This window comes from Muntiacus reevesi, chromosome 22 (assembly GCF_963930625.1).
Source record: "Muntiacus reevesi chromosome 22, mMunRee1.1, whole genome shotgun sequence".
Lineage (NCBI taxonomy): Eukaryota > Metazoa > Chordata > Mammalia > Artiodactyla > Cervidae > Muntiacus > Muntiacus reevesi.
In genome coordinates, this window is record NC_089270.1 from 27,538,561 (window position 1) to 27,555,665 (window position 17,105).

The 17,105-nt window shown below is 34.4% G+C and overlaps 1 protein-coding gene across 6 annotated transcripts in view; it reads left to right on the top strand.

Moving 5' to 3' along the window:
* Positions 1-17,105, top strand: part of ANKRD17 (ankyrin repeat domain 17) — a 161,511-nt gene that overhangs the window by 98,316 nt on the left and 46,090 nt on the right. For 4 of the 6 annotated variants that reach the window (XM_065914413.1, XM_065914418.1, XM_065914415.1 and 1 more), the window contains 5 exons: positions 514-616; positions 2,076-2,828; positions 7,243-7,391; positions 14,965-15,076; positions 15,206-15,351. In XM_065914413.1, the coding sequence (XP_065770485.1) occupies positions 514-616; positions 2,076-2,828; positions 7,243-7,391; positions 14,965-15,076; positions 15,206-15,351 (1,263 nt within the window). The remainder of the gene's footprint in view (positions 1-513; positions 617-2,075; positions 2,829-7,242; positions 7,392-14,964; positions 15,077-15,205; positions 15,352-17,105) is intronic. The other 2 variants (XM_065914414.1, XM_065914417.1) reach the window with 2 other exon arrangements.

The following is a 17,105-nucleotide window of genomic DNA, read 5'->3' on the forward strand; positions in this document are numbered from 1 at the left end:
TTGAGTTGATTTTGCTTTGGTTTCTTACTATGGCCAGAATAACCTTTTGATTTCCAAGTCTGTTTAAAAAAAATATCTTGGAGGGGTTTCCTTGTCCCAGTGGATGGCACTTTTGTGGTGTGGCCAGAAAAAGAAAAGTCATGGAAATAATTTGATACCAGCATATTTTAAGTAAATACATTGTTCCCTGAGATTATGTCATGTTAAAAAATATTTTGAATGGATCTTCACAACTTATTCTTCATTCTGTGGCATCCAGTCGCAAAGTCATATCTGACAATTTGTGACCCCATGGATTGCAGCCTGCCAGGCTCCTCTGTCCATGGGGATTCTCCAGGCAAAAATACTGGAGTGGGTTACCATGCCCTCCTCCAGGGAATTTTCTCAACCCAGGGATTGAACCCAGATCTTCCACATTGCATGCAGATTTTTTACCAACTGAATCATTTAAAGCATATTATTTAATGGAAGGTATAGGAAAGGAAGAAATATAATCAGTTTCATTTGTCTTAGGCTCCGCGAGTACCAGTTCAAGCACTGCCCATGGTTGTCCCACCTCAGGAGCCTGACAAACCACCTGCCAATGTTGCCACCACTCTTCCCATCAGGAATAAAGGTCAGTTATATTTCTAAAGCCTTCAGGTTGTTCAAGTGAAAATGATAAGATTGAAAAAAAATAGCCATATAAAATTATTTTCCACGAAGAAATGAATTTTACTAGGTTGGCATAAAAAATTTTTTTAAAACAATGAAAAAAAGCATGTTATTGGGAAAGAACATAGTTGAGAGCACGAATTTGTGCTGGAATGAGAAGTATTAATAGAAATTCAGATGCTCATCTTTGATGCAATTCTGATTACCTGTGATTTTCTCTAATAGTAATTTCTATTCATGTTAAAATATTAGACTGGGTATAATTGGGTGACATTTTTGTAAATTACTAAAATTTCTGTAGTGATATAAGGCATAATATTAATAGCTAGATCAAAATTAAATTTTATTTTAGAATAACTTGTTTAATAGAGATTTTATATCTGAAATACCTTTTCTCAACCAAGAATTCAAAGTTACTTCAGATATGGTTGTTTGTTTGACTAGAACTCTCAGGTCCATATTTTACTTGTGGATGTTACATCATGTATAATTCATAAGTCATGTCCCGAAACAGCAACTAGTTTGAATCAATTTTTCTTTTTAGAAAGTTTTACCTGAAGAACCAGTGTGGCTTTAACTTCTTGGTTTTTGGCTACCTGTATTATTTTACCAACAGTAATACTAAGTATTTTCACCAGTTCTTTTCAATCACTGCTACCAATCTAGAGCCTTGGCACCTTTTTCAGTTGGTATCCCAAGCAAAGGATTGCTATACCGATAGCCAGATAAGTTTATTCACCTGGCTGTCGGAAGACACGATGAATGTCATAGCTCAGCATCTTTTCTTCCAGGGAAACTGAATTCCAGTTGTCTACTGGCCAAGTAGCTTTATGAATATGTGAATTTCTATCTTACCTTTATCAGTCTTGAAGATGGTAGGCCCCAACAAAGATATTTTAGTTGAATTTTAATTTCCTGGTACTTCTCAGTGGTTTGAGTACTCTTTGTGTGTATGTGTGTGTGTTTAAAAGGCACAGATTATTAAATGTAGAAAAACCTTGACTTAGAGGTTTAAGTTTTCTCTACATCATAATAATTTAGCATTTTTCTGTTCTTATGATAAGTTTTTACATCTTTATGATCAGGTGAGGTATCTATCTACACATAGCCTTAGATTTTATTTTAATTGTACCACTTTGATATCACAAATCTGCATCCCTCTATTGTCTAATTTTAGGCATGTGATATTTTTAAAATTCTGAAATTGATTTCCCAAAGATTATTCTATGCACATAAAATACATACATTTTATATTTGTGATAAAGAAGGTGGATTTGTTTTTAACTCCTTAACAGTGCATTTTCACCTTCTGTGGATATAGTAACTTGGTGCATAACTGTTGGCACTAACCCTCCCAACAGTAACTCTGTAATGAGGATGCCATTCATGTGCACTTCTGAGGGGGTTTCTTTTTCACACAGCTGCTTCTAAACAAAAGTCCAGCAGCCATTTGCCAGCAAACAGCCAGGATGTACAGGGTTACATCACCAATCAGTCTCCAGAGAGCATTGTAGAAGAGGCTCAGGGAAAGTTAACAGAACTGGAACAGAGGATAAAAGAAGCCATAGAAAAGAATGCACAGCTGCAGTCGTTGGAACTGGCTCATGCTGACCAACTTACCAAGGAGAAGATCGAGGAGCTGAACAAAACAAGGGAGGAACAAATCCAGAAGAAACAAAAGATTTTGGAGGAACTACAGAAAGTAGAACGAGAGTTACAACTGAAAACTCAGCAGCAGCTAAAAAAGCAGTATCTAGAGGTTAAAGCGCAAAGAATTCAACTTCAGCAGCAGCAGCAACAGTCTTGCCAACATCTGGGACTGCTGACTCCAGTTGGGGTTGGAGAGCAGCTTTCCGAGGGAGACTATGCACGGCTGCAGCAAGTGGATCCCGTCTTGCTTAAAGACGAGCCCCAGCAAACTGCCGCTCAGATGGGCTTTGCACCAGTCCAGCCCCTGGCCATGCCTCAAGCTTTGCCTCTGGCGGCAGGTCCCTTGCCTCCAGGGTCCATCGCAAACCTTACAGAACTGCAAGGAGTGATAGTTGGACAGCCAGTACTGGGCCAAGCACAGTTGGCAGGGCTGGGGCAAGGAATTCTGACAGAAACACAACAAGGGTTAATGGTAGCCAGCCCTGCTCAGACCCTCAATGACACGCTGGATGACATCATGGCAGGTGGGTTTATATTGTTATGAGCAGGTATCAAATATGATTTGCTTAAGGCGAGTAAGAGTGTGCCAGAATTTTTTGCCGTTACCCAACTTGAGAACTATTTCTGGACTCTTGACCCATGTATATCTTTAGAAATATTATTTCAATCTCAGAAGTTCTCAGATGGATACAGGTCAACTTAAAAATTAGCTCATTCAGTGCAAGTGGCTGAAACTTTCTGGCTTAGGTGGGTAGGCTGGGAATCTAGGTTTTTTGGTAGTCGGGTTGATGTTTAATTTTTTGTTTGTTTGTTTCTTGTTTTTTCTAAGTTAAGAATACTGATAGAATTTTGGCTTTTTTGCTTCTGTATTCACACCAATAAACTGGGAAATTGATAGAAGTTGAACAGCAAAACTAGTAGGATACATCAGAAATCTTATTTGTGAACAGAAATACTTTATATCCTGATGGATCAGACTTCAAATCTGATGAATATTTAAAAAAAAAAAATGTAAATACTTTTACAACACTAAAAAAAGTACCAAACCAAATAAGATTTGATTATATAGTATGTCAGTGATTTATCCTTTATGAATGTTAATGTGTAGTTTCTTTCTAATTGTAATTGTATTATGGAAAGGTATAGTCCCCTGACAGTGTCATAAATGATATATCTTTAACTGGGTTGCCAGAGAACTTTTTTTACATTTTAGTTTCATTGGCAAAAAAAGTATTTTAGGAAGTTGTTTCAGTGGTTCTAGTTCTCTTTGTTTATTGAATATTTTTCATGAGTTTTATAACAAGCTGATTTCACAGGGTTATGAACCATAAGAATACTATACTGAAAAGGGCAGTTTTTTCCATTAAAAAAAAAAAAGAACCAGAAAAGGAAGGAACAGGGAAAAACAAAGGGATTAAATAGGTGAATTTTGATAATTTTTATCTGCTCTCTTCTCCCTTTGTAATTCTTTGGTTTATATTTAAAGGATGATTGAATTTTTCTAATTTTGAAACTATGTTTAAGTAACATCACATATGATAGTGAGATTATATATAACTTTTAATTTTTTAAAAGAATAAGAGAAAACTAGATTGTATAGTGTTGAGATATTTAGTTGGGCCTCCTGGTTATTCAGTGGTAAAGAATCCACCTGCAGTGCGGGAGACGTGGGTTCAATCCCTGGGTAGGGAAGATCACCTGGAGGCGGGCATGGCAGCCCACTCCGGTGTTCTTGCCTGGAGAATCCCATGGACAGAGCCTGGTGGGCTGCCGTCTGTAGGATCTCAAAGAGTTGGATATGACTGAAGTGAAGCGCAGGCATATATGAGATATTTAGTAGGTAACACTGAGAAATTAAGAAACCAACTAATGACACAGATTTTGTACTTAGAAATTACTCAAAAGTTTCCCAGTTCTCTTCTAGTATCACCTCAACAGTAACATGTGGAATGAAAATTTCTGCTGATCTTAGAGGGTCCAGTAACTACATCAGAAAAAAATGCTATTAATCATTAGTAAGAACAATGAAGATTCTTGTGTTAAGTATAAATTGTTTTATAGATTTTAAAATTACTACCAATCACCATTAGCTGTTTATAATAATTGGGAATGTAATTTAAAAACAGTAGATATATTATGAAAACTGAAGTATACATTATTAGCTCCAAATCCCAAATTTGATATTTCTTTCCTGACCATTCATTTAGATCATAATGGTATTCTTACTATTATGTAAATTGAACTACCAAAGAATGTATAGAATTGAGTTACTTATTCAGTTAAGTGAAGAATGGACATTACATACCAATGAATATTTTTAACATTTTGATATGCTATCAGAATTTACCTGATGTTCTTGGGCATAGTTATCAATAATGATTTGCCAGTTGTATAATTTTTATGCCAGTCAGAATCATTGGAGGCTTGTAAAGTAGTTTTTCTGTGATCTGTTTACCAAACAAAAATAATTTAATTCTCCCTGTGTTACAGGTATCTTCATATAAAAATTTTTTTAAGTGTAAAACTTTTCAGGAACTATGACAAACACTTGTCATATTATAAAAATACTTTGCTTGTTTGTTCTCATTTATATGGGGAGAGGAGAGATGGCCAGAATAAAGAACAGGGTTAAAATCCACCAGCTACCCCCCTGCAACCCATTCCTGCATCATGCATGTACACATGCACAAGCCTACACATACACACTCAACTTCCACAGCATTTCTTTGAACTTTTTCTGTGGTAGTACTTGTTATTTCAGTTGATTAATAACCATTTCCATTTCTTTGGATTTTTAAATACCTTACACCTTCATTAGGCTTAGTCTTGTCTTTCTCTTTTCCTTAAGCATAATCTCTGTCCTTTATTGAGTAGTCCCAGTTTACTAGATGCTCTTATGGGGTTCAGTTGCTTTTTCTCTAGCACTCTGGCTGGCCAGGACCCTCTGTCTTCCCTGGTTTCTGTGCTAGCCAAGGCAAGGTCAGTTCCCTGTTTAACCAGGCTCAGCACCTTGCTTTGCTGTGCTCTCAGGATTTCCTCTTTCCTTACCTGTTGTTAAAACCTCTCTGAACCCTTAACACTAATGAAGTTCCACATGTAACGATCTGGTCAGTACCATAGTTCCTTCGGGTACCTACATAATTACAGTTATTAATTTTCATTGTAGAGAATGGATGAGTGACAGGCAGTTATTTAGTTTTAGTAAAGCAATTTCATAGGTACCTGAAAGGAAGTGATATGAGGAAATTGATGTTTCCTATCTCCTTGACCAAAAATAAGAAAACCAATTTAATATGTTCTTTAAAAGAACTTATTATAATTGAAATATAAATTATAATTTAGCCATTTAACAGTAAAGCTGAGATATTTTTGTTGTTTAGTATCATGAAGTAAAAATCAGTTTTTTTGGACAGATTGATGTTCACTCTGTTTAAGCTAGTTTTGTGTTTAGGGTAGCATTTTCATTTGTGAATATCTATTCAAAGGAGAATATGGAATCTATTTTAAGAGCCATAGATTTTATATGGTTTTGAAATTTTTATCTAAAATGTGTACATTTGAATTGTCTTGATCTTTTTCTTAACATACAAAACTACCAACATGGAGTAACAATATCAAGGTCATTAGGTGATTAATGAATTAGTACATACCCTTTTCTGTTGATCTGGATCCCTAAGGATTTGAAGAGTGTGTTTTGTTTGTTTTGTTTTGTTTCCTCCTTTGTTTTTCTTTTGGCTTTTAAGTGGACTTTAAAATGTATAATTATAGAATGTGTGTTGCTATAATGTATAGTGTATGTTTGTGCCTGAACTGAGGATTTCATGTAAAATAGATTTTTTAATTGACAATCATGTTTATAATTGTTATAATAAGGTCAATTTCAGTTTTGTTCTTGATAGGATCATAAATAACCTCTCTTGCTGGTTTCAGACCCAGTTGTGAATCATGATTGTTTTCTGTCTGATGTAGTTGATAACTACGTTGGTAACTTAAATCCGTACTACTATTGATCATTCAAGATTAGCATTTTCAATAAGCGGGGGAAGGGTTGATATTCACATGTCAACTCCAAAAGTCAGTTGATGAGGGAGTAAAGTACCCTCAACTGCTACCACCTTGAAATTCTCCCACCTCAAGTACTGACCTAATTAGCCCCTTCTTAATTTACTTATTTTGGTGAAAATAATATCATGGCAAAATTACACTTATAAGAACTAACAATAATCTACATTTCAAGGATGGTTGCATGCATGCATTTATTTCTACCCTAATCTTTTAATTTCATCCTTCTAAGTCCAGTGTGATTGCTTGATTGATTGGTCAGCATTTTACCTCCTTCAAAATAATTTCTGTATGTGAGAAACTGTTTCTGTGTGAGGATCAAATTTATATATATACATACTGTCATATTGAGGGCCACCCCCTGTCTACAGCTAATAAAAGAATAGGAAGTACTTTAAACAGTCCATAGTGAGTATCCCCAGTGATATTACTGTCATTAGTTCTAGACTGTGAGGTGTGAAATTGGCAGGTAAAAGTCACATTTTCTCCTTCTGAACTTGACTATTTTAACTTTTATTCCTTTTCTGATTAAGAAGACATATGGATAACCATTTGCATACATATTAATTTTAATTCATAAAAATATTTTTGTTTTCAGGGTTATTTTGAACTAAAGTTTTATGATTACATACCATAAGAGGGGAATTTGTTTTCCACATGGATTATTGTTTAGCAAATGGGTTACTTTCAATATATATTTAAATTTTGCTCTGTGTCCAATGTCAGAAATAACCAGGAAAATGAGCTATTAGTGCTATGGCAGTTTCTCTGTAGATAATTTGTTTTTAAATATCTTTAACTATTTTCTAATAGTTATTTCTTGCTGTTACCTAACAGTGTTTCATCCTTATTAAGTGCAGTTATTTTGTCCAACAGCAGTCAGTGGAAGAGCATCTGCAATGTCAAACACTCCTACCCACAGTATCGCTGCTTCCATTTCCCAACCTCAGACTCCAACTCCGAGCCCTATCATCTCTCCTTCAGCCATGCTTCCTATCTACCCTGCCATTGACATTGACGCGCAGGTAAGTCCACACCCAGGAGTGACAGCTCTAACTGCATGATATCATTGTGAAACTTTCATCAGTGATTTGAATCATCCTAGACTGCTTTGTCTCTGGGCAAAAACTTGAGCCACAAGTATTAATTAAAAAATCCACATTTAAAGCAATAAAATTCCAAGCACAGATTATTACTGATAATTACTGTGAAGATTTGGTTTCCACAATCATCAAGTAATCTTTTTTTCTTAAAACGTTAGAAGAGGATGTCAAGAGACAGAACTTAAGATATGTGTATTTTATCTAAACTTTAATTAGAAGCTGTATTTTAAAGTTCATATTGGATTCCATTAAATATCATATATATACTCAGTTGCATTTATATTGTCTTTGAAAATTCTGATCCTGTTGACAGAAACATGTAGTAAGTCTGTGTGTCTGTGTGTATAACACCTGTTAAGTTGTTTTTTTTTTTAAAAAAAGTTATTTTAAAACATTCGCTTACCATGAAACCTCAGAGCAAAGTGAGGTTGGGAAGAAAGGATAGCTTGTGTTTCTTTCTGAAGTAATGCCAAGAGGCCTAGCTTACAAGACTGCTGAAGGAGGTAAGGGTATGTGGCTTTCTTCAGGACTGAGAAATGTTTGCAGTTTATTTGGTTTTGTGTTTTGATTATTACCTGATAGAGAGACTAGTATGAGAGTGGTGGTGTACATTATAAAACTTGTTTTATAAGTGATCAGTTCTTTATAAATATCAGTTTTAGGGAAGGAGACAGGGAGAGAGAAAGTTTGTGTGCATATCATTGCGCCATTAAGGGGCTGTACTAAAAGCTATTGAAAATAAAGCCTCCTTTTCATTAAAATGTTTCTTGGTAATACTGTGGAAAAGGAATTTGATTTGTTCTTGCTTTTCTTACTATAGGAGCTAACTTTTTTTTGTTTGTTTTGAGTACTTAAAATTGTCAGGGGCTATTTTTAAGGAATAACCTTATTTAATCTTCAGACTATACATATGAGTAGCTACTCCTAAAACCCCATTTTCCAGATGAAAAAATCGAGGCTAAGAGAGACATTAAGAATTTGGCTTACAGTCACTTCATTTAACTAAGAAGTGGTGGGGCTGGTAGTCAAACTTAGGTTTGTTTAACCTCAAAGGTACCCTTCCAGGTACCATATTATAAGCCTCATTTTTCATTAAAAAAAGAAAAAGACATTCATTTGAACCACAATGGTTTACTTTTCATAAGGACTGCATTATAGAATTGGATTGAACATTTTATTGAATTTGCATTATTTTCTCCAATCTGCTTTGCTCTGAATCTGTTAATGTTTTAGCCAGATGTATTTTTTCTAGTTTTTATGGGATCAAAAATTAGTCCATAAGTAAAAATAAAACTTCACCAAAATATAAAAGGATTTCTTTTTTAATGCTTTAAAATAAAACAGCCCCAGAAAAGGTTCCATTAAGTATAATCATGAATTTATTGAATTTGAGATTATTATAATGAAATGATAATGAAATTTTATCTAACTTTACCACTTAGCCAGCAGAAACTGCATAAAAATACTTTTAAGATATAAAATTTAAAATACAATATACATCTTAAATGTAGTGCACATTTTTATTTTAAAAAACTTGACTATGGCTCCTTAAAAATCTGCTTCTTTATATAAGGTTATTCAGATGGGTTAGACTAATTTGAGTTATAATATTTTTCTTGAAGTTTACCATAATTGCATAGTTAGGAATTAGAAATTTCTTGTATTACATGTTTTGGAATACATAGTACAGAATTAATGTTCAAAAATAATTGCTTATCACTTTTTCTTTAACTTTCAGTGTTGCTTTTTAAAATTTACTGGTTTTTATGATACCAAGAGGTTACTTAAAGTGGTATATATAAGATTCTTTGGTGCTTAATCCATCTAAGGTTTTTACTAGATTCTCGAATACAAATGCCATGAGATTTTACATAATGCATATTTTGATTTATGTGTGACAGTACTGTGCTATTATAGACAGGTGATATGATGAAAAAGTTAGTACCAAGATTCTTCTGTTATGAAAGATTAAAAGTTCTCTAATAATTGAATCCTTCATGTGTTTATTTAACAAAACTTAAACTTTTTGTTCTTAACACTTTACAGATACTTTAACTTAATCTTTATAATAGTACCATGAAGTAGGTACTGTTACTATTCCCATTTTACAGGTGAGGAGAGAGGTCTTGCCTAAAAGCCAATTTTTAGTGCCACCAGCTTTCAAACGAACGAACACTCTGGGTTTAGAATCTGAAAAATGAATCTGCCTAGGTAGCAAGGTGTCATGTGTATCTTTGCATTGTTTTAGCATATTTCCTTGGTCGTACCAATATTTATCACATATTTCAAGGAAGAACAGAAGAAGTTTAATTTTTAATGCTTCAGAACATCTCTTTTTTGGGCTTCCCTGGTGGCTCAGACATTAAAGATTCTGCCTGCAATGTAGGAAACCCGGGTTCCATCCATGGGTCGGTAAGATGCCCTGGAGAAAGGAATCACAGTCTACTCCAGTATTCTTGCCTGGAGAATTCCATGGACAGAGGAGCCTGTCACAAAGAGTTGTACATGACTGAGTGACTAACACACACACACACACCTCCTTTCGAAATAATAATGATTCTTGGAAAATGGTTGTTTAGTTGACCATTATAGTTGGGAACTAGTATTTGATTTTATTTATTCATTTATTTATTTTTTGTTATGCTTGGTCTTCATTGCTGTACTCAGCCTTTCTCTAGTTGGAGTGATTGGGGTCAACTCTTACTTGCAGTGTGTGGGCTTCTCATTGTGGTTGCTTCCCTTGTTGCAGAGCTTTGTCTATAGGCACACAGGCTTAGTTGTTCTGTTTAATTTCTGGCCCTTAAAGAGTGCTAAAGATAGCAAGTTTATATTCTTTATAAGATTCCTCAAATCTTATGTTCTGTAACTAGAAATCACCCTTGGTGTCTGTGCCACAGGTTCTTTGCCTCTCATGTAACGGTTTTATTGAATTGTTTGGATATTTTCCAGACTTTTAAGATTACTAATACCACACACTGTGCTGGTACCAGAATTTATTTTAGCAAACAACAATAAGTGATGGTTTGAAGTGATTATTTGGGACTGTTTTACTATATATTCTGATAACATAGCTCTGCTCGCTCTTTTAATTTTGCTTAAGTGATATAGTAAAACTTATACCTGGATACTCTAGATATAGAAACATGTAGATAGGAATCATATAGAGATTTTTAAGAACTATGGTTTTATATGAAACAGTAAATACGGTTGACAGAGTTGAATGCCCTGAATTAATTAAATATTTTTTATATATTATTGTATTAAATTTTAATTAATTCTACTAGACACTAAAAGTGAGAAAGAATTAGTTGTTCTGTTCATGAGTTCTAAAACCTGTGTTCTGGCATGAACTGAACTTGTGTTCCAGTTCTAAACTACTTGACACTTTTTACTCAAATTTCTAAAGGCTTTCCTTAAACATGGAGTAACTTACTGCAGTACATATCAAAAATGGGAAAAGTAAAAACTTTCTAATGTAATTTTGACTTTTCTCCTGTTTTTAATAATTGGCATATATCTATTATCTTTTAAAGAAGGTAAATACATATCAACACTGAAACTGTAACACTGTGTTTTACCTTTAGTGGTATAAACATCATTTGGTACCTCTCTTTTTCTGTCTTTGCAACATGGAAAATAGTTTCATCATGATTTAATGAGAAATTAAGGAGACCAGAATAAAATGAATTGATAGTAATATGTAATCCTCTGCCATTAAAGCATTGTGCATTAAAATGCACCTATTCTACTTGTTTATATGAAGTGTTTTAAGTGGATTGTTACTATCTTACTGACTTGTCTCATTTATTGAATGCCCTAAAGTGCTCTCCTTTTTAATCTTATATATGACCCCTGACTTGGTTAGAGAATGAGATGTTTGGGATTGTGGAGGTCTATAAGTGTTCATCTCTTTAAATTTTCAAAGTAATTTAATAAATTTCTTTTTTTTATAGTTCAGATATATTTTTTCAATTACATGCCAATTCATTAAAAGTTGCCTTTTCCTTTAATATTGCATTTGTCTTATGATTCTTCCTTGGTTTTTTTTTTTTCCCTCTTATAAAATTGAGTGATCATTCCTGGTAAGCCTGAATCATCATAACAACATACTATGATATACAGTGGTATATTTCATGATATTGTGAGCTAAATAAAAATTTTCTTTAGAATATAAACCTGGAAAGCTCTTAACAAAGCTCTTCTTTCCAGATTTCTCTTCGATATATGACCAAGAATGTGACTTAGTACCCAGTATAATGTAAATTCAGTGTTACTTTACCTTCTAGAAAATCATCGCCTGTATTTCATTTCCTAGATTAAAAATTTCAAAAACGCTTTTTTGATATATTGTCCGTAGTTAATTTTAACCCACATTCTTACTTTAGTTAAATTGTTTCTTGATGTATTGCAAATCAGGATATTTCTTACTATTTTGGGAATGCATAGGTATGTTTTTGAGGGGATGAATGTCTCATTTCAGGATCTTTAAGTTTGTTCCTTGTTGTTCTATAATAGATTGTTGTAAAGTACTAACTGCTTTAATTTACCCTTAATGCAGAAATATAGTGAAGTTACCTACTTTTAAGTTCCCCAAAGAATTTGACTAACCAACCACCCTCCTCAGCTTTAAATATTTTTTCCTCCAACTCATAAATTATTCATATTTCTCTCTTAGTTTGAACCTAAATTTCCTTTGTACAGTACCTGTAAACTTCTAGTAAGCAAAGACTCTTTTACCTTTGTCAGCCCTGGAGTTCCTTGCAGAGTACTTTGACTGTAAAAGGTGCCTAATAAATGTCAACTGAATTGATATTTTATAATGTGGAAAAAACCCCAGTTTTACTGATTTCTCTAAAATTTTTCATGCTTACCTTTTTGAAACTTTGTCTCTTCATTCTCTATTAAGAGTGACACCGGTTTCCTAAATTACTCTTTAACTCCCAGAAAACTTTTAGAAAACTTACAAACTTGGTAAAGTTGACTCTTCATCATAAAGATGACTCGTCTACTAATAGTCTGCACACTAACGTAGAGAGTGCATAATACAGATAGACTTAATATGCTTCCCTCAGTTGACTGTGCCTTAGGGCTGCGCTGGGATGTTGTAGGGTAAGCAGCATTTTGTTACCCAAGATCCTCTTGGTTTTTTACACCAATCTTTATCACTCATTAGCATGTGTGACCATTAGGTTATTTCTCTGACACTTGTCTCCATTTCTCTAAAGTCAGACATAATAATTCCTTCCTTATAAACCTGAAATGAAGATCAAATACTATAACACGGTTAGAGCTGTCACTCATTTAAGTATTCATGTCCTCCTCCATTGTCGTAATTGGTGCATCCCTCCCTTGGGGCCAGTCCATCCCTGATCTCTGCAGTCAGGAGCTCTGCTCTCTGCCAGCTGCTTCTGCAGAGCAACTTTTGCAGTCTCCCTCTTCATCCCTGACTAGTGGGCTTTTTCTTATTTCTTGATTCTATTTTTTCCTTTTGTGTCTTGTTACTCAGTTTTTTTATAATGGAGCTTGGTTTTTAGAGTTACTGAACTTGTGGGAGATTATGCCAGTCCTTTTTGCATTTATTTATGACATAATATATATATATCATATATGTAGTCTTATTTTAATTAGCGATAATCTTTGATTCTATTACCATTATAGCTACTGTCATTTGTTCAACTTAATTCTCATCTACTGTTTCCTAGTCAAGACATCACTAAGGTAGAGAATACAAGCATAAGTAAGACATATTCATTACCTTCCAGGAATAGATAGTCCCATGAGGGTGATAGATACATAATTGCACATTTTCTGGTAGCCACATTTAAAAAAAGCAAAAAGAAATAGGAATTAATTTTAAGGCTATATTTCACATAATATATCCATAATATTGTTTAAACATATAATCAATACTAAAAAGTTACTGAGCTATTTTACATTGTTACTTCATACTGAAGTCTTCAAAATTTAGTGTGCATGTTATACTTACAGGTTAGAGTGATCAAATCATAAGTCATAAACTTTCCTGACTTTAGCACCAAAAGCCTCTTATCCCAGAAACCTCCTCCATACTGGGCAAATCCAGATGGCTTGCCACTCTATTTTTAAATATAGATCTCAGTGTAACTTCATTGGAAATACTTGATTTGCATTTAGACTTGATTAAGTGACTGAAAAAGTAGGTATCATTATTTAATTTGCCCCAGACTTACAGAAAAGCTTTCTAATAACCAAATTATCAGTTTTTTAAGTTAAAATTAAATAAAATTTAAAATTCAGTTCTTCAGTCATTCTAGCTATATTTCAAGTACTAATAGCCACATAGTGTTTTTTTGTATAGCATATACAAATGTATAGTATATACATTTTTTTTGTATAGCGCCGGCTTAGAGTAATAAAAACATAAGGACTTAACTCACTAAATAAGTATTTAAGCCATGATAGAGTGTGACCACTGGTAAATCCAATATTTGTCCCTATCATTGGTAGAAGTCAGAAGTAAACTGTATATTAACAAAGTGTCATCATGTCTCAATTACAGGTCTTTGTGTTTCAAAGTACTCTGTATCTTAATGTATATTCTTTGTGCCTTTGACTTTTTATGGGCTTTGTTCCTTGAATGCAGTTACTTGAAAATAGTGTTTTCATTTCAGGACTTGTTTTTCAGCTTTCTTAGTTGAGTCCAGAGTGGCTAATTTGGCCCAGTGGCTGAGGATTCTTCTTGATATTCTGTGTGTTTTGAGGGTCTTTCTGCTCTGCTGTGGGAATCAAACCATTCCCAGTCCTGTTTAACCTTTGGGTGGTGTTCACCCTTCTCGTGGTCTTTCCCTGACCGCCAGTAATTTTCGTTTTGCACACGTGCTGATCAGAGCTCAGCTGAAGACTCTAGAGGAGCCCCCTGTGGATCTCTGGAGAACCGTCTGAATGCAGCATCTTCCTCCCCCGTAGTCTGCCCCATGAGTTCTATCCACCTTCACTTCTCCAAACTCTTTTTCAATTCCAGAGAGACTGCCAGACTCTTTTTGGGTATCCTTTTCCTTCACTTTAGCCTGGAAACTCTCCAGGCAATACAATAAGTTAATCATTTCTGTCTGCAGTGATCAGTGTCATGTATTGCCTATCATTTCAATAACCTTCCTTTTTTGTTTGGAATGGGAAAATAAATCTTGCCTGTGCTACTCCATTTATGTGTAGAAGAGAAAGTGAATCCACAGTAGTAATTCTTAAAACATGTAGCTGAAAATAGCATATGGTTAGAAAATCATACCTTTTTTCTTGCCTGCTTTAAGAATTGCCCATAAAGTTCAAATATTAGTCTTTATTTTTAAAAAAAATCACAAATTACCTGCTAATAGGGAGAAAAAGATATACTATCCAGTTATTTGATATGGTCGAGTGGTATATGTGTGGGTGTGTATTTGGTATATGTACATATTATGCAATTGATGTTAACATTTTTAACTGTCTAATGAACTAATCAATAATTAATTTTTTACAGACTGAGAGTAATCATGACACAGCGCTAACGCTTGCCTGTGCTGGTGGTCACGAGGAACTGGTACAAACTCTGCTAGAAAGAGGAGCTAGTATTGAGCACCGAGACAAGAAAGGTAGACAAGAAAAGTTCATTAACTTTCTTCTGAATTTGTATCTACTATTTGTAGTCCTATATTGATGCTTAGATAGAATAGAAAATAGCACTGTTTCTTTGCTTAGCTAAGATCTTTATTTTACTTCAGGTTTTACTCCACTCATATTGGCTGCTACAGCTGGTCATGTTGGCGTTGTTGAAATATTGCTGGACAACGGTGCAGACATTGAAGCCCAGTCAGAAAGAACCAAGGATACACCTCTATCTTTGGCTTGTTCTGGGGGAAGACAGGAGGTATTGTTGTTCCCAAGTATAATTTCTTTTCCTTCTTCCATTTAACAAATATATGGTTTAATTTATATGATTTTGTAGGAACAGTGGGCAAACATTAAGATTTATCACCGTAATGAAACTATTAGCTTTTTGTGAAAGAATAAGAATTTTTTTTTTTTTTTAAGGATAAGAATTAATGTTAGCATAAGCTGTCTTGCCAAAAAAGCATACATTGTATATTATCCTACTCACCTAAAAGTACTAACTGCCATGGAAATCTCTCTGTACTGCATTCAGACTAATGGAATGATTAAGACATCCCAAATCAAGTCAGCAAGCTTCCCATAAACAGGGCCTATATTCATTCATCTTTTCCTCTCCCAGAGTACTTAGTATGAAAAGTACTTAAGCTCAGCCTCTGTTGCTGTCTACATACAAGATTAGTAGGGAATTAAGAGTGTTCAATTTTTCATTGTTTTGAGTAATTTTATCTTTTAATTGTTCCCCAACCCTTCTTAACCCTGAAGGTTCTTGGGTAATATTATATAATCTTTTAGCTTTTTTTAGCTAGAACAGCTAGTGTACTTAGGTGTGGACTGAAGAACTTATACTCACTTGTGTGCCTTCTTTGGGCATTTAATAATCAGTTGGATAACCTCATTTTAAATCCATTTTTTAAATCCAGTTGTATTCACCAGGTGTGCTGTCTCTTTGGATTGATAACTTTTCAACAGGGAATTGTTGAATCTTACATTTAGGAAGCACTCTAGGTCATTCTCTTTTTCTTTTTATTTCACCATTCTCATTATCTTATGTATTACTCAGTAGAGGTGATTCTACCAGTCAGAATTGTAAATGTTCTGCTTTTGAAATAGAATGAATAAAATTGTGACTTAACTGAAATTTTCAATCACTATGTGATTTGAAGAGCTTCCCAGCAGATCTGTATATCTCAATTTAAACTTCATTGGAAGTACTTGATCTGTGTGTGTGTGTGTGCTCAGCCACTCAGTCTTATATGACTTTGCAGCCCTAAGGGCTGAGAGACTGAGCGCGTGTGCGCACACGCGCGCACGCACACACACACACACACACACATATGCGTGCACACACACACACACGCACACACACACACGGGCTGAGAGACTGAGCGTGCATGCACACAACACACACATGCACACACCATAGGGAAAGGGAGTAGCTGATGAATAAAACACAAGTTAGGAATTAACATATCCTCACTACTATGCATGGAATAGATGACCAACAGGGATCTACTATATAGCACAAGGGACTATACTCAAAATTTTAGAATAACCCATAAGGGAAAAGAATTTGAAAAAGAAAGAATTGTATATGTGTATAACTGAATACATGTGTATCTAGTGTATATGTGTACACATAACTGAATTACTTTCCTGTGCACCTGAAACTAACACCCGGTAATCAACCATGCTTCAATAAAAAATAAAATTTAAAAAGAAAGTGGTTAATAATGTGAACTTAAAAATCAAAAAGACAAAAAAATGGTATAATAGCCTTTCAAAAGACCCCTGAATGACACTTAAGTAAATGCTAATATTCTCAACTATCAGGGACTGTAAATTAAGACTCAGTGAGATATCACATCTACTAGAATGGCTGAATTAAAGATCGACAGTACTAAATTTTGCCGAATTGCCAAAACTAGAATCAGTAGTGATGTTCATCAATACAATAGATAAACTAGTGTATTCACTTAATGGAATGCTGCACAATACGTACAAATTACTCTC